The sequence below is a fragment of the Myotis daubentonii genome, chromosome 5 (assembly GCF_963259705.1).
Source record: "Myotis daubentonii chromosome 5, mMyoDau2.1, whole genome shotgun sequence".
Lineage (NCBI taxonomy): Eukaryota > Metazoa > Chordata > Mammalia > Chiroptera > Vespertilionidae > Myotis > Myotis daubentonii.
Window position 1 is genome coordinate 53,281,424 of NC_081844.1, and position 23,364 is coordinate 53,304,787.

At 42.6% G+C, this 23,364-nt stretch overlaps 1 protein-coding gene and 1 pseudogene across 3 annotated transcripts in view; both read left to right on the forward strand.

Moving 5' to 3' along the window:
* Nucleotides 1-3,528: 3,528 nt before the first annotated feature.
* Nucleotides 3,529-4,991, forward strand: LOC132234278 (ferritin light chain-like; annotated as a pseudogene).
* A 9,049-nt stretch (nt 4,992-14,040) lies between these two features.
* The window catches only part of RNF175 (ring finger protein 175), a 30,153-nt gene continuing 20,829 nt past the window's right edge, over nt 14,041-23,364 (forward strand). For 2 of the 3 annotated variants that reach the window (XM_059697795.1, XM_059697797.1), the window contains exons 1-3: nt 14,041-14,312; nt 16,400-16,437; nt 19,038-19,179. In XM_059697795.1, coding sequence (XP_059553778.1) covers nt 14,250-14,312; nt 16,400-16,437; nt 19,038-19,179 — 243 coding nt within the window. In that variant the 5' untranslated portion in view covers nt 14,041-14,249. Of the gene's footprint in view, nt 14,313-16,399; nt 16,438-18,997; nt 19,180-23,364 lie in introns of all 3 variants that reach the window. The other variant, XM_059697796.1, reaches the window with a different exon arrangement.

Genomic DNA, 23,364 nt, shown 5'->3' on the forward strand with positions numbered 1-23,364 from the left:
ACAAAGATCCTGTTAAGAGAATAAAAAGATGAATTACCGACTAAAGAAAATACTTGCAAAGCACATATTTGACAAAGGACTTGTATCTAGAATATATAAAGAACACTCAGAACTCAACAGTAAAAAAAATCAAGCAATGCACTCAGACATGGGTAAAAGTCATGAACAGACTTTCAGTGGAAAAAGATATATATATGGCCTGGATGGTGTCTGCCATGGTTATATGAGGAGGGACTGGGAGCTAGGTGTCAAATGCTTGGCACTCAGACTCTATGTGACAAAAGAGACTTTCTTATAGTGCTTAATTCTATGATGGGCAAAACATTGTTTTTAGCAGGGATTTCAAAAACCAGAATAAAGGAGGGAAGCATTCGATTTTTAATTTTTTTAAGCATCAAAATAGTCCTGTTAGGGGAAAACCAAGTCATTGTATACTGACCTATACCTAATAAATATAAGTTAGTGTTTTCTTGGTTTTCAGAATGAAAATATGGGGGTTGTATAGGGAAATCATAATAATCTCTTTACTGTTTTAGACTTCTAACGATCGTGCTGAAATTGAAAGGGGAGAGGTTCTAAGTATAGCATGGCCCTCACATCCTGGCCTAGTTCCATTAAACCTGTCTTGCATAGGATGAGCACTGGCCTGGGATTCGAAGCTAAAAAAAAAAATTAAACTAAAAACCACCTCAAACCAGTAACATTACCCTCTGTGCAGCAGAGCCAGAGCACCAGCGTGAATGCTGAACTGCTTCCTATGATACCATAAGGAATTATCTAGGCAAAGAAAAGGTGAGAGGGGTGTTCAAAGAGAGGACAAAGTGAAGAAACGGACAACCCAACAGTAAGACTTCAATATGCCACTTTCAATAATGGGTTGAACAAATAGGCAGAAGATCAACAAGGAAATAGAAGATTTGAATAACACTATGAGCCAACCAGACCTAACAGACATCTATTTTCAGAACATTCCACCAAACAGAATACACATGTTTCTTAAATTTATAATAAATGGCCCAAAGCTGGCCCCTGTATGTGGGCCCTTGTGTTCTTTGCTTCTTCGCAGCCGGTTGGCAGCATTAGTTCAAAGCCAAATTCAAATTCTTACATATCCCATTGCTTTAAGTAGATCCAAAATTAGCATATTTTTAGCCATTTAGAGTCTGTCTGCTTCCCAAACCCTGCAGAGCTGCACCCAATATCTGCTAGCCATAGATAAGATAAACCCGTGGTTATAAAAGACCCCCAGCTGCTGCTGCCCTTCAGAGCTGACTCAGAGCCCTACACCTGACTGCTGAGTGGCATGACCTGGATACTTCAGCGTCTTCCCCATCCCCCTCTTCCCTGGAGTTCCCTTACCCTCTTCCCTCTTTGGATGGTGGCCTCTGTCTCTAGAAGGCCTTCCACTGTGAGGGACTTCCCTCTCATGCAACCCTGTCCAAATGCTGCCCAAGCTGCTATCTCATGCTCCCGGCCTTCCTTGATCAGCCCCCAAATCTCTGAACTCATCACACAAGTGCACATGGAACACTGTCCAGAACAGACCATACAACAAGCCTTAAAACTTTTTAAAGGACCAAAATCATGCAAAGTATGTTCTCCAACCACATTGGAATGAAATTTGAAATAAATAACAGAAGGAAATTTTGGAAATTCACAAACATGTGAAAATTAAACAACACAGTCCTAAATCTGTTTAAAATTTAGGTGACTGACACCGAAAACTCAATATACCAAAAAGGATGTGGTGCAGCTAAAGTAATGTTTAGAGGAAATAACTGTAAATGCTTACATTAAAAGAGAAAAAAAAATCTCAAGTCAATAACCTGACCTTCCATCTTAAAAAACAAAGAAGAGTGAACTAAGCCCAAAGCAAGCAGAAGAAAGGAAATTATACAGATTGCAGCAATAATAAATAAAATTGAGAATAGAAAAACAACAGAGAAAACAAATGTAAATAAATGTTTAAAAAAATTGACAAAACTGTAACCAGACTGGCCAAAATAAAAAGAGAGAAGACCCAAATTACTAACATCAGGAATAAAAAAGGAATATTACTACCAACTTTGAAGAAGTAAAAAGGATTGTAAGGGAATACTATGAACAATTTTATGCCAAAAATTAAATAACCTAGACAAAATTGACAAATTCTTAGAAAGACACAAAATACCAAAAGTGACTCAAGAGCAAACAGAAAATCTAAATAGACTATAATAAGTAAAGAGATTGAATTACTAATAAAACATTTTCCTAGAAAGAAAAGGTCAGGCCCAGATGGCTTGTCTGGTGAATTCTAATACACATTTAAAAAAGAACTAACATCAATCATTTACAAACTCATCCAAAAAATAGAAGAGGGGGCAACATTCCCAAGTCATATTATGAGACCAGTATTACCCTGAGAGCAAAACCAGACAAAGAAATCCCAAGAAAAGACTACAGGCCAAAATTCCTTATGAATATAGATGCAAAAAACCTCAATAATCCAGCAGCATATTAAAAGTATTAGACACCATGACCAAGTGGGACACATCCCCGGAATGCTAGCTTGGTTTAACATGAAAATTAATCAATGTCATACACTATATTAATAGAATAAAGACCTAACTCCACATGATCATATCAATAGATGTGGAAAGCACTCAACAAAGTCCAACACCCTTTCAGGGTAAAAATACTCAGTGAACTAGGAATAAAAGGGAACTTTCTCAACCTGATAAAGCCATCTACATAAACCCATAGTTAACATCATACTTAATAGTGAAACAATGAATGCTTTCCCTTTAAGATCAGGAAAAAATAAGTGATATTCACTCTCTCCACTCTTATTTAACATATTACTGGAAGTTCTAGCCAGCACATTCTGGCAAGAAAGAAAGGAAGGAAAGGAGGGAGGAAGAAAAGAAGGAAAAAAGGGAGGGAGGGAGGGAGGGAGGGAAGGAGGAAGGAGAGGGAGGATAAGAAACCAGATCAGAAAGGAGGAACTAAAATTACTCTATTTGCAAATGCCATGATCTTATCTATAGAAAATACTAAGGAATCCACTAAACTATTAGAACTAATGAATGAGTTTAGCAAGGCTACAGGCTATAAGATCAATATACAATAAACTAGAGGCCTGGTGCACAAAATTTGTGCACAGGGCGAGGGGTGTCCCTCAGCCCAGCCTGCACCTTCTCCAATCTGGGACCCTTAGGGTATGTCCGACTGCTGGTTAAACCGGCAGTCGGACATCCCTCTCACAATCCAGGACTGTTGGCTCCTAACCACTCACCTGCCTGCCTGCCTGATTGCCCCTAACCACTCCCCTGCCAGACTGATTGACGCCTAACTGCTTCCCTGTCAGCATGACTGTCCCCAACTGCCCTCCCCTGCGGGGCTGAGGGGACTGTGGGACTCTGGCTGAATGAGGCACATGGTGCCTGTCACACACACACACACACACCCCGCCCCCGGGGCTGAGGGAACTGGGTGCCACCATCTGTGGCTGTGGGTGCCTCCATTTGTGAGGGTGTGACAGTCAATTAGCATATTCTCTCTTTATTAGATAGGATGATTATATTCTAGCATTGAACAGTTCAAAAATAAAGTTAATTCCATTTACCACAGAATTAAAAAGAATTAAAAAAAAAACCTTAGGTATGGAATAAATTTAACAAATGAAGTACAAGATTTAGTCATTGGAAATTACAAAACATCATTGAAAAAAGTTAAAGAACTAAATAAATAAAAAGATTTCCCTTGTTCATAAATCAGAAGACTTAATATTGTTAATATGCAATACTTCCCCAAATTGGTCCACAGATTCAATACAATCCCTGTCAATACTCCAGCTGCCTCTTTTGCAGAAATTAACAAGCTGTTTCTAAAATTCTCATAAGACTGCAAGGGATCAGAAATAGATAAGACAATCTTGGAAAAAGAAGAACAAAGTTGAAAGACTCACACTTACCAATTTCAAAACTTAATACAAAGCAATAGTAATCAAGACAATGTGGTACTGGCGTAAGGATAGGCACATAGATCAAAATAATAAAATTGAGAATCCAGAAATAAACCATTATATTTATGACCAATTAACTTTTGACAAGAGTATCAAGACAGAAAGGAAGGAGGGAGGGAGGGAGGGAGGGAGGACCCTCGGTGGTCCTGGATCTGTCTCTTGCTTCAACAGTGTTTGGGCGGCACAGACCCAAGGGACACCCCTTCTTCCAGCCTCTCACTACCCTCCTGTGTCTTAGCCAGTCACCACCTTCAGAACCACCTCCCAGGACCAGCCAACATGCCGTTGTTGCTGTTGTTTCTACCTTAACTCCTTATTGCCGAACCACCATGAGCTCCCAAATTCATCAGAATTATTCCACCGAGGTGGAGGCTGTGGTCAACCGCCTGGCCAACCTGCATTGCGGGCATCCCACACCTACCTCTCTCTGGGCTTCTATTTTGACAGGGAAGATGTGGCTCTGGAGGGCGTGGGCCACTTTTTCCATGAGTTGGCAGAGAAGAGGCGTGAGGATGCTGAGCATCCCTTAAAGTTGCAAAACAAGCGCGGTGGCCACATTCTCTTCCAGGACGTGCTGAAGCCTCCCAAGATGAGTGGGCAAAACTCAAGACCCCATGGAAGCTGCCCTGGCCTTGGAGAGAAACCTGAACCAGGCCCTTTTGGAGCTGCAGGCCCTGGGTTCTACCTGCGCAGACCCTCATCTCTGTGACTTCCTGGAAAACCACTTCCTGGATGAAGAGGTGAAAATCATTAAGAAGATGGGTGACCACCTGACTAACATCCACAGGCTGGCTGGCCCCCAGGCTGGGCTGGGCAAGTATCTCTTGGAAAGGCTCCCCCTCAAGCATGACTAAGAGCCTTTGGAGCCCAGAAGCCTTTGAGAGGCCCCTCTTCATCCCCCTGGTGTCTGGCTTTTACCTGAGCCTCTCCCTGAAACTACTAGCCATTCTTTTAACCATCCTGAAGCCCTCTCCCATGCATTGGACCAAATGAAACAATAAAGCTTTTTGCAGGGCAAGGTGGGGCAGGGCAAGGCAGGAGGAAAAGAAAAGAAAAGAAAAGAAAAGAAAAGAAAAGAAAAGAAAAGAAAAGAAAAGAAAAGAAAAGAAAAGAAAAGAAAAGAAAAGAAAAGAAAAGAAAAGAAAAGAAAAGAAAAGAAAAGAAAAGAAAAGAAAAGAAAAGAAAAGAAAAGAAAAGAAAAGAAAAGAAAAGAAAAGAAAAGAAAAGAAAAGAAAAGAAAAGAAAAGAAAAGAAAAGAAAAGAAAAGAAAAGAAAAGAAAAGAAAAGAAAAGAAAAGAAAAGAAAAGAAAAGAAAAGAAAAGAAAGAAAAGAAAAGAAAAGAAAAGAAAAGAAAAGAAAAGAAAAGAAAAGAAAAGAAAAAAGAAAAGAAAAGAAAAGAGAAGAAAAGAGAAGAGAAAAAAAGAAAGAAAGAAAGAGGGAGGGAGGGAGGGAGGGAGGGAGGGAGGGAGGGAGGGAGGGAGGAAGGAAGGAAGGAAGGGAGGGAAGGAAGGGGCTATTCAATGGGAGAAAGAATAGTCTTTTCAACAAATGGTACCAGGGCAACTGTATACCCACATGCAAAAGAATGAAATTGGACCTCTACTTCACACTATATACAAAATTAACTCAAAGTAGACCAAAGATCTAAATGTAAGAACTAAAACGATACAACTCTTAGAAGAAAACATAGGAGTAAATCTGCATAACCTGAGATTAGACAGTGATTTCTTAGGTATGACATCAAAAGCACCGTAGAAAAGAAAAAAATATATATAAATTTAAAATGTTTGTGCTTCAAGGCATAACCTCAAAAAAGTTAAAAGACAACCCACAAAATGGAAGAGAATATTTGCAAATCATATATCTAATAAAGAACTGGTATCTAGACTGTATTTATTACAAAAACTCTTAAAACTCAACAGTAAAAAGACTAATGACCCAATTAAAAAATGGGTAAAGAATCTAGACATTTCTCCAAAGAAGATACACAACTAATCACATGAAAAATTGTGTGACATTACTAGTCATTAGAGAAATACAAATCAAAATCACAGTGAGATACTGCTTCACAGCCACTAGAATGGCTAGAATAAAAAAATCAGATAATGACAACTGTTGGTGAGGATGTGGAAAAATCAGAACCCTCATACTTTGCCAGTGGGATTGCAAAATGGTACAGCTAATTTGAAAAACAGTTTGGCAGTTCCTCAAACTCTTAAACATAGAGTTACCATATGACCAAGCAATGTGCTACTGGATATATACTTAAGAGGACTGAGAACATATAGCCTCAAAAAAAGTTCTATATGAATATTTATATCAGCATTATTCATAATAGCCAAAAAGTGGAAACAATCCAAAAGTCCATCAGTTGAGGAGCAGATAGACAAAATGTGGTATAACCATATAATGAAATTTTATTTGGCCATAAAAAGAAATAAGTACTGATAAATGCTACAAGATGGGTGAACCTTAGAAACACTATGCTAAGTGAAAGAAGCCAGACACGAAGGGCACATATTGTATGATTTCATTAATATGAAACATCCAGAAAATCTATATAGACAGAAAGTAGATTAGTGGTTGCTAGGGGATGGAGAAAGGAGAAAGTGGGTGAGTATTAATGAGCTGGGTTTCTTTTGGGGGTGATGAAAATGTTCTGAAATTAAATAGTGAGGGTTGCATGGCTTTATGAATATACTGAAAGCCACTGAATTATACACTTTAAAATGGTGAATTGTATGGTATGTGAATTGTATCTCAAGTCTGTTATTGGGGTGGGGGTGGAAGGCAGATGTCCCAAGGCTCGAGGTCACATGGTGAATGTGTTCTGAGACTTGCAACCAAATTTGTTTGATTCTAAATCTTATTGTCTGGACTATCAACCAAATGCTGGACCTCCTCCTTTTCTCATATTGCAGACTTCCAGGACAATGTTCTTCACTCCTGTAGAGTGCACCACTGTCAAACACCAAATCTCTGTCTCTATCTCTAACTTTTCCCCCGAGCTTTGGTTAGTCTCTGTGGACATCTCCATCTGCATGTCCAGAGATCTCTCAAAATCAACATGCATTCAAACAAATTTAACTTCACCTTCCACAACCTTATCTTCCTTATATGAATAGCTCTTATTGGTAGTTAGTGGCTGGTGTCCCTTCCATTTCTCAGGCCACTTAAAAAGCAAAGATAATTAACCCACTCAAGCCCAGTAAAAAAATCAAGTTTCTCATGTTCAGGTTACCAGCTCTGACCATTTTCTTTGGTGATTCTTCACCCAGAGGACACATTACCAAAAATTTTTTCATTCTCATTCCACTACTAATAATGCCTTAAATATATACTTAGAATATGGACACCACAGCAACTAAGAGTTGAAAATAGAGACCCTCTCAAAAATACTTAGAGAGTCAGTAGTAGAGGCAGGACCCCGATTCAAGTCTTGCCACGCACCAAGACCACGCATGCCCTTCTCCACATTTATAACAGGACAAAACTTCCTTTAAATTTGCTCCCAAAACTATAGCCACTTTGACTGGTACCCATAAGATCTTCAGGAAAATCTTAAACTAGTAGTGTCTATTCCTTAAATTGCCCACTATCATATCCAGGGCATCTTCTAAAACTTCCCTTCTTTGGAGACACAGCAAAATGTGTTTCCTATAAAAACATAAGTAATTTTATGCCAAAATATTAAATTTTTATAAATCATAATTCGACATGGCCGGCCAAAATTTTTGTTTATAACCATTCAGTAACTTAGAATAATTAACATCCTTTCCCAAAAAAGGTGACATCAACAACAAACAATCCAACACACTGATATTCCATTTGTCTGATCATCTGAAATAATGTAAATATGTGTTTTATTTTCATGTATGCACTATTCCAATTATACATGATGTGCTAGGATCACTGTGTTCATAGAATAAATTACAAAAATGATATCTCCAGCACTCACGCAAGCCACATACTTTTAGAATTGTGTGACTAAACACCACAATCAATGTTCATTCGACACAAGGATTAAGATAACAGGTAGAATGGAACAGATTCGGGCCTCACCCTTCCCACTGCTTTCTTCTCCCAGCCACATCTCAGCATCTTTAAATGATGGCAAAAATATGTCCCTGTCCTGATTAACGACATCACGTTATAAAACAAGTGGTAGTACATGCACATTCTGAACTGCATAAAAAATGTTAAGAGAACAATTTAGGCCTCATATTTGTCCATATGGATGTGCAGAGTTCTCCATGGGCCTATAATGGGTAGAATGGGAAGGTCTGTGGCCACAGAGACAATAGCCCTCTGTCCTTCCTGGAGAAACCTCTGCAGGCCATGGACTAGGGCAGTGGTCGGCAAACTCATTAGTCAACAGAGCCAAATATCAACAGTACAACGATTGAAATTTCTTTTGAGAGCCAAATTTTTTAAACTTAAACTATATAGGTAGGTACATCGTTATTAACTTAATTAGGGTACTCCTAAGGCTTAGGAAGAGCCACACTCAAGGGGCCAAAGAGCCGCATGTGGCTCTGAGCTGCAGTTTGCCGACCACGGGTAGGGGAAGCCACCCGTCCTCACTCTCCCTCTGTGAGGCAGTGAAAGACCTGGGGCAGAAGCATGATGACCTGGAGATGTGAACACACCACCAATTCCATTGGGCTCCAGGCCAGGCATTGTGCTAGAGGCAGTGGTGGAATAAAGATGGTTAGAATAGGGTCTCTGCTCCCCAAGCATTTGCAATTGGTAGCTGATAAAGACATATGTACCAACACCTGGAACAGAAAGCAGCCTGGAACAGAGGCAAATGCAGAAGGCTATGAGAGCAAAGGGTTGAGAGAAATGTATTCCCACTGGGGATCTGGGACAGCCTGGTGAGAGACCAGGACTGTCATAAGCAGGGGGATGGCCCAGAGTCCTTATTTGTCCTTAACTGTGAATGAGGATGATAATAATAGCACACCTAATGCACCAGGTGGCCTTGAGGATTCAAAATATATAAAATGCCTGGCCTTAGTAGGCACTATAACAAGTGTTAGCTATTCCCACAGGTAGGGAGCATAAGTAGGGCCATAAGTATAGATCAGAAGGCTTTAAAATCTAGGAAAAATTAACCTTGTCCTTTGGTGTTGCTTCTATAACTTATCTTGTTTCAAGCCCTCAAGTAGACACATATCTAAAGTCAAGAGAAAATAGAAACATTAGTTTTTTCTGTCATGAGATTGTGACTTTTGTGGGACAGAGGTGCAGTGTGATCTTTGCAATGAACCTGAGGTGTAGCAATCATGGTGGCAAGTCCTTGGTCTTAACTAGAAATGACAACTTCCATATCAGGACAGGCTTTCCTAGGGGCGCCCCCATGAAGCAGTGGGCCTCCCACACAAGCCAGGGCTCAGGGAGCAGTGGTGCTGCTATGCATTCTTAGATTGAAACAGTTAACCTCTTCTCACTTAAACGTCTTCATCTGTAAAATGTTGGGCGGCGATACCTGTCACCGGGGGTCATTTTGAGAATTCAATGATATCAGACACATAAAGTGCTGAGCCTGGCACTGTGGGTATTTAATCAATATTAACTCTTTACAGTTATGACAGCAAAGGCTGGCTTGCCTGGGACAGGCTGTCTAGCTTGGCAAAGATGGGACTTCTTAGAGGAGGCACCGGAAAAGAAAAACAAGTAGAGGAGGGGAGAGGAAGGGGCCCCACGGAGGATTTAAATGTGGTTTTCCTCCTGCTGAGGGGGCCTCTGCACTCAATAAACTAGAATGACCCCAGCTGAACTCCCAGGCATGAAAGTATAGTTGGTTTTTAAAAGCAGTTCTTCTTTCAAGATCAGTTGTTCAATAGAACTGAAAAGCTTTCCCTCGGAAGAGGCTCAGTCCTAAAACCTGCAGGATAACCCATGAAAAGCGGGAATGTGCCACCTCTCTGTAGGGAGCAGGGCGCCCCATCCACACTGTTGTCTGAGCACTGGGACCCGCTGCCTCCTCTATTTCAAATTAACCAGAAACCTGAGAACCTGAAAGCTGAGCTCCAGCTAACATTATTTAAATGAACTGGCTGTTACATGAACCTTAAACCACATGTCATTTGGTCGTGGGGCTGCCCTGGGCCAAGAGACATTAATATAGAATTCCCAGCTCACAAATGGATTGTGTTCCAAATGTGCATTTGGAAGGCTGTGGTTTGAAAGGCAGAATTTACTTTCCCAAGAAGGAGATGTTATAAATGGTGATTAGGGCCACGCGCTAGCTCACAAAACTCCATGTAACCATAATAGAGCTAAACACTGCACACTTTAGCCAAAAAAAGCGCAGAGGTTGCACTGGCTCATTTTGTTGGAGTGTCATCCCATACAGTAAAGGTGGTGAGTTTGATTCACGTCAAGACACATACTGAGGTTGCAGGTTCGATCCCCAGTCCGGGTGCGTACGGGAGGCAATCAATGGATGTTTCTCTCTCACATCCATGTGTTTCTCCCCCCCGCCCTTCCTCTCTGTTCAAAATATCAATAAAAATATATTCTTGGATGAGGATTAAAAGAGGAGAAGAAAAAGAGTAGAGGTCAATAATGGTACAGTACTAATAATTAAAGAACAAGATAAACAATAAAGTTGAGTATCCTTCAGTCTTAAGAACTAGTAGTTGAGCAAAGGCAGATTTAATGAAAGGAAGGTGGAAGGGCTACCCAGTGAAGCTGGGGGCCAGGAACCGTAGTCAGGAACCCTGGCAGTTAGGCATCAGACCAGCTTGTACAATTTCTGTCTAAGAGGCTAGTGTCTGAAAGGGCTCTGGGGGAGGGCTGAAGGGGAATGACTGAAAGGGAGTTAGCCTCGTTATCTCTATGCAGCCAGTTCATCAGTCAAGGTAGTGTTGTAATGTACCCTGCGAATCACAGAAGGACGCCTCAAGAAGTCGAATTAAAGAGTCACATTTATTGCAATCTGAGACTCCGAGGGGGCATTTCGCTCTCCCACATCTCGAAGTGTCCTCCCCAAGCCCACCACCAGATTTATAGGCAAAGATCATAAAGGTATTGATTACATCCCAGGGTTTGGAATGAGGAACCTGGTTCGCAAAAAAAGCAGTTTACAGAAGCAGAATTAAGCATGTTAATTATAGTTTGGGGTCTCCGGGTCACTGAGTTGACAGAAACACATTTTCTGGGACCGCTGGGTTGACAGGAACACATTATCTAGAGCCCTTGGGTCTTGAGACCACTGAGTTGCCAGGAACACATTATCTAGAGCCACCGAGGCAATTTAGAGTAATTGTGCTGTCCTGGTCTTGGGACCACTGAGTCAACTGAACGCATTATCTGTGGCCACTGAGACAATTTAGGATAATTGTGCTGTCCTGTTTCCCAGGTACAGAAGAATGTGCTTCGATAACCAGTAAGATCACAATCAATGGGATATTCACATTACAGTCAATAAGGCATTCAATCGAATGGGATGATTTATACAATTCAGAAAATCAAAGTAACTTTTCTATTGTTAAACAAATAAGTACAGAAGCCAAACAGCAGGGTTAAAGTTAAACTATAGCTTCTACCTGAGATGGTGGCTACCATACTTCAGTAGGTCCTGTCTTCAGGGTCCCTCTCCTTTTAGGAATGATGACCCTATGAATCAGTCTGCCCCTGACCTCAAGAATCACTGACGTGCAGAACATTTTGGTACCTCTTTCATACCGGTCTCTGAGATCAGACAAGCTCTTGGATAACCACATTGCCTGGATGGTTTGCATTTCACACACACACACACACACCCCACACATGCACACCCCCATTTAGACGGAATCTGCTACTGCCATCCCTTTGACAGAGGAGAGTCCCCACCAGCTGTCTAGACTCTCTCCGTCCACCACCCTACTCCAGGTGACCAGTACTGCACCTGGTTGAAGACATTCTTAATCACCCGTTTTCGCTGTATTGCTTAGGCCAGTGATGGCGAACCTATGACACACGTGTCAGAGGTGACATGTGAACTCATTGTTTTGGTTGATTTTTCTTGGTTGAATGGCAATTAAATATATAAAATAAATATCAAAAATATCAATCTTTTTTTTTTTTTTACTAATGTTGTAAATATCAAAAAAATTCTATATGTGACATGGCACCAGAGTTAAGTTAGGGTTTTTCAAAATGCTGACAGGCCGAGCTCAAAAGATTTGCCATCACTGACTTAGGCTCAAATACACATTTTATTTGCAAATATTTAAAAGACATGAGAAAAGAGGAGTAAATTGAAAAAGAGAGTTTCATGGAAAAAAAGACCATTTGCGAAACAGTAGAGGATTTCTGCAAGATCTAACCATTAGGTGGCACCATCAGCCCAAGGCAGTTCAGTGCCCTCAGTAGGGCAGGAAAAAAATGGGGAAAATTAATGAGTGACAATCAGCGAGAGGGTAGGAAGTCTACAGGGAACCACTTTACAATGAATAATTTAATACATACAAGATATTCTTGTGACAAGAGAATATAGAAGAATTTCAGGACATTCTGGGCTAGAGAGAAAGGGTGGCCCTTACCACATGAACACAGACCGGAAGCCAGGTAGGGAGGCAACATGTCCAAATGAACTCGGTATTTTTTGTTTCCCCAAATCAACTGCTCTTTCGAAAATCCCATTCTCAGGGATGGCAGCATCATGTGCCCAAATGCCAGGCTCCTCAAGCTACATGCCTGGGCACCATCCTTTCTATCACTCGGCTCCATCCATGTCTCTCCATCTCCCCTCCATCCCATCACTGCACACAAGGCCACTGCCACCTTGAGCTGGAACGACAGCAACAGCTTTTTAACTGGTCCCCCTATCTTGGGTCTTAGTTAAGCATCCCTCCCCACCCTTGCAGTCAAAAGACAAGTCTAGTGATGTCGTTTTCTTGCTGTGATGACTCCCCGTGCTCCTTAGAATACAGTCCAGACTGTTAACAGTGATGTACATAGACCTTCCTGATCTGGCCCCTGATGGCCTTTGCAGCCCCTCTCTTGAGTGGTTAAGAGCCCAACCACGGAGTCAGTCTTCTCTGGTTCAAATTCCCGCTGTACCACCTACTAGCTTGGAAACTGGACAAGCTCTCTGTGCGTCAGTGTTCTCCTGTGTAAATGGAGATTATAACACCACCTACCTCCTGGGGCTGTTATGAGGACTGAGTGAGTTAACCCAGGTAAAGTACTTGGAGTAGGAAGCACTTACCACAATAAACTCTACTGATATTTGTCACTACGGCCTACTAGGCTGAGAGTTCCACAACGGCAGGGACATGCCCATCCGTGGGTCAGTCTCCACCCGTAGCTTCTGTAGGTATTGGAACATGAGCCATCACAAACCGGAATGAAGTTAGCCATATCTTGTAAGTCAGACCATCTGATTGTGTGTCCCCTCTTTGTCTACTGCCCTAAATGAACACCCAAGTATTCCTAAAGGCTTACCAAGAGTCCAGCTTGCTCCCAGCCATGAGTCCAGGCGTGGGCCTGAGGCCAAGGGGAAGGAGAGTGTCCCCTAAAAGCGGAGGGGACCAAGGCAAGCTGTGGGTGATTTCCACAGCAGCCAGGGGCCAAGAGGGTCTGCGTTCTCTCCCCACAGCGGAGCTTCTCCCCTTCGTCATCTTTGGAGGGACCAGGTTTGCCTCTAGGGAGCTGCCCGCCATGATTAAAACTGCAGATAACCAAGGGCAGAGGCGCAGGAACCCCAGGGAAGGGAACACCGCCGTGGATGCACAGAGGCCCGATCTCCCTGCATTTGGACAACCGTCTCCTGATAAATGCTTCTGGGGGAGCGAGCTGAGAAGACACGATCTTCTCTTCCTCCCTCCCTCCCTCCTCTCCACTGCTCTCTCCCGACTCCCCACCGCTCTCCCTGCTGACCTCTGGGCCGTCCTCCAGCCCCGTCACCTGGTAACAAAAACGCGTGTTCCCGCCCAGTGCCAGGACGTTTTAGTAGCGACGATGGCTGGCACCCGCCCCACTGCGGAGGGCCCCTTGACCCACAGGGTCGCACCGGTCGTGCTGGCGGCGGCCATCTCCAGCTCCCCTCCTCTGGAGGCGGCCAGAGCGGAGCGCAGGGCGAAGGGGCGGGCGCGCCAGGAGGCTCCGCGCGCGGGGACCGGGTGCCGCACAGCCCGGGGCGGGGCCGCCGATCCGCAGCCTCCGGCTCGGCTCCCGCCCGCGGCTCCTGCGTCCGAAGGGCGTCCCCTGCGGACTCGCGGGGGCCCTCGGAGCCGGCGCTGGCGGCGGAGGCATGGCCGCGGGGGCGACGCGCAAGGCCGGCGCGGGGCTGGAGGCGCCCCCGCAGCGCGATCAGGTACCGGGCGCGGGGCCCAGGCGGAAGGGACTCAGCATCAGGGTCCCCAGGCTCCCCCGGGGGCTGGGAGGCCGCGCGGACGGGTCTCCAAGCTCCCCGCCCCCTCGCGGTGTGAATGGGCCACGGATGGAGGGGCGGGGACCCAAGGGAAGATGCTGGTGCCTTGGCCTGATCGCACTCCACCCCAGGAATCCCAACTCCTCTCCATTTCTCTTCCTCTTCCGCCCCCCTCCCACTCCCCTTCGGGAGGACAGCTTGAGGGATGACGGTTGCGCATCACGCTTGACTCTCTGGTTCTCAAACTAGAGCGTGCCTCAGAGTCACCAAGGGCTGGTTAAAACGCGGTAGGAAGAGATTATTGTCCCCAAAACAAGTTCAAGTGAGGCTTTGTAGGATTTCTAAGGAGCAAGGGATTGTTCCTGGCAGGGGGGTGGGGGATGGGCAATGCTGATGGGGGCGTGGCATGTGAGCTGGGCCTTGGAGGATGGATGAGACCTGGCCACGTGGGTGATGAGGGAATGAGGATTCTAGATGGAGGGAACTGCAGACCAAATTGCTTGGAGGTGATTAAAATGTTGGGGAGTGATCATGGGGAAGGCAGGGGCGGGTGATATGCACTACGGCTCTACAGAAATGTAGGGTGCACAAAGGTTTGTAGTAAAAGATAAGGGAGACCTGGGGCTGTGGTTGGCCTTTGGACCACACTACGCATTTGGGATTCCATGGGCTTCCTTGCTGGTTTCAAACCCAGACCATCCAGAGGAGGTTATAGATGGAGGTTATAGACCACACAGGGAGGGGCAGAAGACCAGCAGAGTCACCTTTACTGCTGGTGTTTGACATCACTGCCCTGTCCGCTGCCCTCAGGAGGCATGGACCCTCTGTTAGCTTGGCCCTAGGAGGGACTCAGCTTTTCCCAAGAGCAAAGCTCTGGTGATGCACCAACCAACAGTCAGTGTGTCACATGGAAGACAATCAGAAGTTGCCCTGGCTGGGTAGCTCAGTTGGTTAGAGCATCATCCCAACACACCAAAGTTTCAGTTTTGATCCCCACTCAGGACACATACAAGAATCAACCAATGAGTGCATAGATAAATGGAACAACAAATCGATGTTTCTCCCCCTCCCTCCCTCTCTCTCCCTTCTTCTTTCTCTCTCTAATAGTCAAACCATGAATTATTAGTATTTTTTTTTAAAAAGAAATGCAAAGGACACTACAAACACATGTGTCCTCCCAAGATTACTTCCCCTACTGATTGTATCTTAAAGATAAACTTTATCTCAAACTGCTGTTACAATAAAAGGCTAAAGAGGCAGGCAATCGAGGCTGCCGTTGGCCAGGCCCTTTGGCCAGGCTGTCCCTTAGCCCACTTTTTCACAGCAAGAAAAAGAGAGAGAGAGAGAAAGAGAGAGAGAGAGAAAGAGAGAGAGAGAGAGAGAGAGAGAGAGAGAAATGCAGAATCTCAGTCCCCACCCCAGACCTCCTGAATTAAAATCTACATTTTAACCAGACTCCTGGGTGACTGCATAATGATTGGCATTTAGCTTTCAAGTGGCCCAATATACTGCATTAGCAGTGATCCAGGGAAGGCGGCACGTGGGTGCACTGCAGGTCAGCCACAAGCACTTCCCGAGGATGGTCCCTGCGCTCCAGCTCAGCCTGCAAGGCCGTGGCCACATTACCGCTTCCCTGGGGCCAGGCCTTCCGTGAAATTACATTAGCGGGAGGACACAAAAATGCTCCAAACAAGTACAGCCTCTGCTCAGATCTGTCTCTAAAACCTTGAACTTCGAGATGATATTTACTCACTGGCACCAACTGAGACACCAACAAAACATGTTTTTTGGGGGGGTTCTTGGATTTATACATTGTATCCCAGAAGCCAGGGTGATACTGCCTATTAGGAAGCCACTCTGCAACCTTGATTGAATGGCACCTCATCTGGTTCTCAAACATTTATTAATAGTGACCTGATTTCTGTTTTGGAATGTGTGTGTGTGTGTGTGTGTGTGTGTGTGTGTGTGAGTAAGCAAACATTTTATTGGAGCTTTCATCCTAAATTATTCTGGCTTATTTTGTTTTTCAGATCTCGCACACAAAGCTTTCTGCGGATGATGAGTGGAAGTAAGTGATTAGTATATTTTTTATTGCGGTTACACCAAAAAGTAGATTTCCATCTTAACTGTTTGAGAAATTAAATGAAGCCCTCATTTTATTTGTAAATTTCCTAGGATAGAGAAGGTGAGTTAGCATAGCCATGCGTGCACAAGGGTAGTATAGACAAACCACAGTGCGCTCTGTGCCACCACACAAAGCTGGATTTGTTTGTCCTTCAAATTCAGGCAGCGCCAGTTCAGTATTTATTTTGGGCATAAGATACATCTGGTTTTCTTCATATGCTGCTTCCCCTGTGTTCTGCTACCTGTCACCACATGAAATGAAGTAAAAGTGAAAAGTCCCTCCTTTTTTGCTTTATGGTAATCAATCAGGAATGTATTCCTGATCAAAATAGGAAATACTACATTTGTATACCACTTCATACTTCCCACAGTATTTCCGCATCGGTTAGCTATTTGACATGCATTTTTATTATATATATGTATGTATATATGTATATATATATGTATATATGTATATATATGAAATAGATTAATGTCAGAAAGCATATTTTGTTTGATATCTATGCAAGTCCTATTTTAGGCTGATGAGAGGTTTATTCTTCTATCTATATGGCCTAAATTGAAAATTTATTCATTACGTAGAATATTAGACAGCTATTTTGAACTTGGGGCTGTAAAAACTATTACTAAGTTCTTGTACCCTTTTATTTTTTTTCACTTCCCATTTCTTCAGAGGAATGAGCATATTTTTTAATGAGCTTCTAAAAACCATTCTTGTCTCCTAAGCTCAGCTTCAACACAGAGACTAATAGCCATGTAACCTTACTCAGGGTGTTTACCTGAAATAAACTGCAGTGTCTTAGTTTGATAAATAAAGGGTTTCAGTACATCTTTGGTACCTTCCAGCATTAACACTCTAAGATTCCTTCTCAAATAAGCTGAACTCAAAGTGAGAATATTTATTTACTAGGCTCTGTGGATTAATTTCTGCACATTCTCCAGCAGGGGGCACCCCTGGGATTTGAATGGGGCCCTTTTCTGAGGCACTGCCCCGCTCTACATAGTACTGTAGAAACGCTTGTAAAGGGGAGAACCCAACCCACATATCCAACAAGCACCTTAAAAGGTCACTACCTTGTGACACAGAAGATGACTCTGCAGTGTCTTCTGACTGGTACCTTAACTAACTGCACACTGTAACCAGCCGTAAGTGGAAACTTTAAGAGATTTTTGTGACTGATGGTGCTTCACTGGAGATGAAATCAATGCTAAACAGTATTTATAAAGTTATTGGTTGGCAATGTTCATAATTTCCCTTCTTCCCTAATCTTGACCTGGACTGCTCTTTCTTCCTCAGGCCAGTGGTTCTCAATCTTGGCTGTATCTTAAAATTACATTGGTGGGGAACTTTAAAAATTACCATCTAGAAATCTGTGATCAGTTTCCCAGCATTATCATAACAAAATGCCACAGCCTGAGAGGCTTAAACAACAGAAATTTATTTTCTCACAGTTCTAGAGGCTAGAGGTCCAAGATCAAGGTGTCCGTGACTTTTGGTTTCTTCTGAGGCCTCTCTCCCTATCTTGTGGATGGCCGCCTTCTCACTGTGTCTTTCCTCTGTGTGAGTTTGTGTCCTGATCTCCTCTTCTTGTAAGGACATGAGTCCGATTAGGTTAGGGCCCACCCATATGACCTCATTTTACCTTAATTACCTCTTTAAAATCCCTGTCTCCAAATACAGTCTCATTCTGAGGCATTGAGGAATAGGACTTCAACATATGAAGTCCTATTTGGGGTTAGAGATAGGGAGACACAATTCAGCCCATTATACCCAGCAATGGTGTTTTTAATTGGTTTTTGAATGGTGTTTGAATGATCACTTAATTCATTTAATTGATCTGGGGTACAGCTTGGGCACTGTGATTTTTAACTTACAGCCAAGGTCAAGAACCACTGCTCTCGGCTTTCTTCAAAGCCACTTCTGCTATAGTTAAGCCAGATGACACCACCTTAGTGGTTTTCTCTACCAGTGTGCAAAACCAAGAGTCCAACTGAAAACCTGAACATTCAGCCATCATGATTTAACATTATTATTATTATTATTATTATTATTATTATTGACAAATAAAATAACATATGTTCTTTGCAGTTTTAGAACAATCCTGAGGTACAGACAGATCATTATTTTAAATTTGCAAATGAGGAAACTGAGGCTCAGAGACCATAAGTGACTTATGAAAGACTATATATGGTGATAAACTGGCCAATCAAGGACTGGAACCCAGGCCTTTCCAGGACCCATATTTTCCCTCCATATCTTAACTTGAACGGACAAGGATGAAGTCAATACACATGGAAAAACTAAGGGCTGAGAGGAATTGGCTTTGCTGATACTAATAAGTTTGGGCTCCTCATCTCAACTGCCTCTTCCCCAAGCCTGGGAGAAAGGGAGGAACCAAGAAAATTTAGGAAAACTTTGCAGTCAAAGCTTAAAAGCCCTTACATTTGAAATCCCTAATTGCTTCTTATGGGCCCAGCCTATCTTTTTTGCTAAATGTGCAAAGGTTGAGGACTTTTGCGGATGACCTCATTTGCCGGTTCCAGCCTGCAGCAGGAGAAGATGTACAAGATGCACCGGGGCCACGAGTCCATGCACGTGGAGATGATCCTGATCTTCCTCTCCACCCTGATCATCGCCCAGATAGTGCTGGTGCAGTGGAGACAGAGGCATGGCCGGTCCTACAACGTAAGTCACCCTGGTGGCTGCTGGAAGCCTGCTCCTCTTGCGGCCACATCCCTCCTTTTTTTTTCTTTTTTTACCACTTTGAAGAAAATGGTTTGTTGAAGTCAGTGATTCTCAACTGGGTACAATTTTGGCCCCAGGAGACATTTGGCAATATCTGGAAACATTTTTTATCCTCAGTGGGAGGGGCTGGGGGATGCTACTGGCATCTAGAAGGTAGAGGCCAAGGATGCTGCTTAACCTGCACAGGACAGCTCCTTACAACAGAAGAAACGTCCATAGTGCCAAGGTTGAGAAGCCCTGGTTTAAGGAAGCCAATTTTCCTTTTGTGCATGAACAACTTCTGCCACTGGCCCAGGAAAGGAGCATTAGGAATTCCAGAAACAAAAGGTGAGGCTGTCTAACTTTGTTTCATTGGCAATAAACTCTGGCACTGATGGCTTGCATATTCATGAAAGCTTGTTAATGCAAACACTGCACTGACAGCCACATAGGGCACAATCCCATTTTCAAAGACCAATCCCACTGGAGCATGTCCACCAGACCATTGCCATCTCACAGCCTCAGGGGCATTCCCCTGGGCATTGTTGGGCCTGAGACCTTACAATGTTTAGAGCAGTGGCTCTCAAATCTTAGGGTGTCACTCTATTACCTACAGGGCTTATTAAATCAAATTCTCAGGTCCCATCCTGAGTTTCTGATTCAATAGGTGCCCAATCATTTGCAAGTCTAGCAAGTTCCCAGATGGTCCTGGGACCACATTTTGATGATCAATGGTTTAGACTTGAGTGAGGCCAAAGTGAAGAACATTGCAGAGGGAGAAGGTCCTCAATGATCACTCTACATGCTTCTGGGTCTTGGACTGGTCATTTATAAGAAGACTCACCTGTGACATATGAAGTGCTCACGGCTCTGACCCGTATTTCATTTTCCTCTTACCCATCATAAAGATTATTTTCTGTGTAGCACAGGGCCTAAGGGAATTCTTTAGAGTTCTGTATAACACTTAAATTTAGGCAATTTTGTACATTTTACATAGAAAGAGCAATCTTGGGTGGTTTGTTTGTTTGTTTAGGTAGAACAGAAGAGGGAAAGACTTTTAGAAACATCAATGTGAGAGAAACACATCAACTGGTTGTCTCCTGCTAGCCCCATCCAGGGTCCGGACTGGGGAGGAGCCTGCAACCAGGGTATGTGCCCTTGACCGGAATTGAGCACAGGACTCTTGGGTCCACAGGCCAACGCTTTATCCACTGAGCCAAACCAGTTAAGGCTTGGGTGGTTTTTTGTTGTTGTATTTTTGATGAGGTGGTGGTTTTTATTTAAAAGAGCATGTATCCATTTGCTGCCATGTCACACTTGTCTTGTTAATTAAAATAACATCCTCTACATTACTGAGGTGTTGTTGTTTTTTTATGAAAGAGATTAGAATTAAACCTCATTAGTTATGCTCTCATATCAAAGAAAAGATTCTTAAATATATCTTAAACATAGTTTCCTTATCTGCAAAATAAAAATGCCTAACAGAATTACTGGAGAAACTTACTTATACTATAAAAACACTGTTATGTTAAAAGTAAATGTTTGGAGAAAGATATGTCATGATAGTACTAATAAAAGAAAGCTGGATTAAGCTATATTAATTTCAGATACAGCAGACTTCAGAACAAGGATAACTATTAGGGATAACGAGGGGCATTGCACAATGATACAAGGGTCAGTTATTCCAGAAAACACAGAAATTCTTTTTTAAAATTTATCCTTATATCTGAAAGTATTACAGTTGTCCCTTTTTTCCCCATTGAGCTCTTCTAGCCTGCCCCTGTGGTATAGGTGCCTAACAACAGAGCGTCAAAATACATCAGGCAAAAACTGATAGAACTGTAAGGAGATATTGACAAATCCACAATTACATTGGGAGATTCCAGCACCCTCTTTCAGGAGCCAATAGATCAAGCAGGAGGAAAACTGTAAGGATATAGTTGACCTGAACAGTACCATTGATCAACTTACTTTAGTTAACTCTATAGAATTAGTCATCCAGCAACAACAGAGCACACATTCTTCTCAAGCTCTCATGACACATTTACCAACATAGACCACATTCCAGGCCATAAAACACACCAAAACAAACTTGAAAGAATAGAAATCACACAAAGTACAGTTGACCTTGAACAAACAAGTTTGAGCTGCACAAGTCCGCTTACGTGCAGATTCTTAAAATCAATGTTCAGTCGGTCCTCCACACCCCCAGGTTTCACAGCCGCAGATTCAGACAACTGTGGGCTGAAAAGAGAATCTTTGGTCCACGGTTGGGAAGGGACTTATTTCAGAGCCGATTTACGTTATATGCAGATTTTGAATCGGGGGGGGGGGGGGGCACTGGGCAATGGTGCCCCTAACTCCTGTTCAAGAGTAAATTTTATACTCTCAGACCACAAAAACTAAACTAGAAATCAATAACACAAAGCTAGAAAAATCCCCAAATACTTGGGCCTTAAATAACACAATACTAAATAACACGAGTCAAAGAAGAGGACTCAAGAGAAATTAAAAAATTATTAAAACTAAATGAAAATAGAACATATCAAAGTTTGTGAAAGGCAGCAAAAGCAGTGCTTAGAGGGCAATTTCTAGCATTGAATGTATACATTAGAAAAGAAAATTAGGGTCTACAATCAATGATCTAAGCATCTACCTTTCAAGTATGAATAAATAAGCAAACTATGATATCTCCATACAATAAAATATTAGCATATAATAAAAAGGTATGCACTATCAAGCCATGAAAAGACATGGAAGAAACAAGCCAGTACAAAGGCCACATACTATATGAATCCAATAATATACCACTAGAGGCCTGATGCATGAAAATTCGTGCAAGAGTAGGTCTTCCTTCCCCTGGCTGCCAGCACCGACTTCCCTCCAGCCCTGGCTTTGTCAGGAAGGACGTCTGGAATGACGTCTGGAAGATGTCCAGTCTAATTAGCATATTACCCTTTTATTATTATAGATTCTGAAAAATGCAAAACCATAGAGAGAGTAAAATGATGGTTGGGTTTTTTGGGGGATAGTGGTTGTCAGTAGTTCAGGGAGGTAAAGAGGAAGGACAAACTAGTGAAACAGGAATGCTAGGGCATTAAAATGGATCTGTATATTACTGGATACAAGACCTTATGCATTTGTCAAATCCCAACAAACTACTGTATACAGCACAAGAAGTAGACCTTAAGGTTGGCAAATTTTTAAAGATCATTTAGGAGATTGGGGATCCCAGGGAGAAATGCAGATGGTGGCAAGAGAATCTAACTTCATTATAAATGTATGAAACAACTTCACCGAAGGCACTGAGGGTCAAGGTGCTGCTCCAAGTGCCTCTGGAAGTGAGACGGGTCTGTGGAGGATTAAGGCACTAGGAGCTGCACATGAGCACTGTACTCTAGTGGATAAAACTGTGTCCCAGGAGGGTATAGGTTAACAATTCCGATCCTGCTATATGTGTCTGTACACTGGGATGGGAAAATTATGTAAACTGTGGCAGATGGTGGGAGTGGGAGTTTACGGATAATCGAAGGGAGGAAACTTTAAAAAGTAGGAAGTGCACACAATAATATGCGTGAACAGCTTTGTACACCAATCATTATTTATATATTTATTTATGCCCTGAGGGCATTTTTATTGCACATCAAGTACTATTTTCACATTATTTCATGCATAATTTGGACCATGTACATCAGAAGTGAGGGACTAATCCAAAAAGCTCAGAACATTTTCAGACACAGCTTTTAACAAATAGGTTTATCTTCTGAAGAGATCATCTAATTTGTCTCTTCAGATTCTGCTCTGTGGTCTGGAGAAGCTGTGAATATCAGAGCAGCTTATTATGATGAAGCAAAAGAAACAGGTTATTTAGAAAGCAAAGTTTTAAAACATAATATTAACTGTTCCTAAGTGATGCCAAAAAGTGTAGATAGAAAATGGAATGTTGTTATTTGGTTTGGGATACAACTAAATACCTGGATGTTTCCAAATACTCATATTTTTAGCATAACGTAGTCCAAGCATCTGGATATTTGAATTTTTCTCTTTCCAGCTGATATGGTTTAGATATAGGCAGAGCCTCAGAATTAAATTATTTCCAAATGCTTTTAACAACATCCAATTAAAAATAAAATTTCATTCAACACC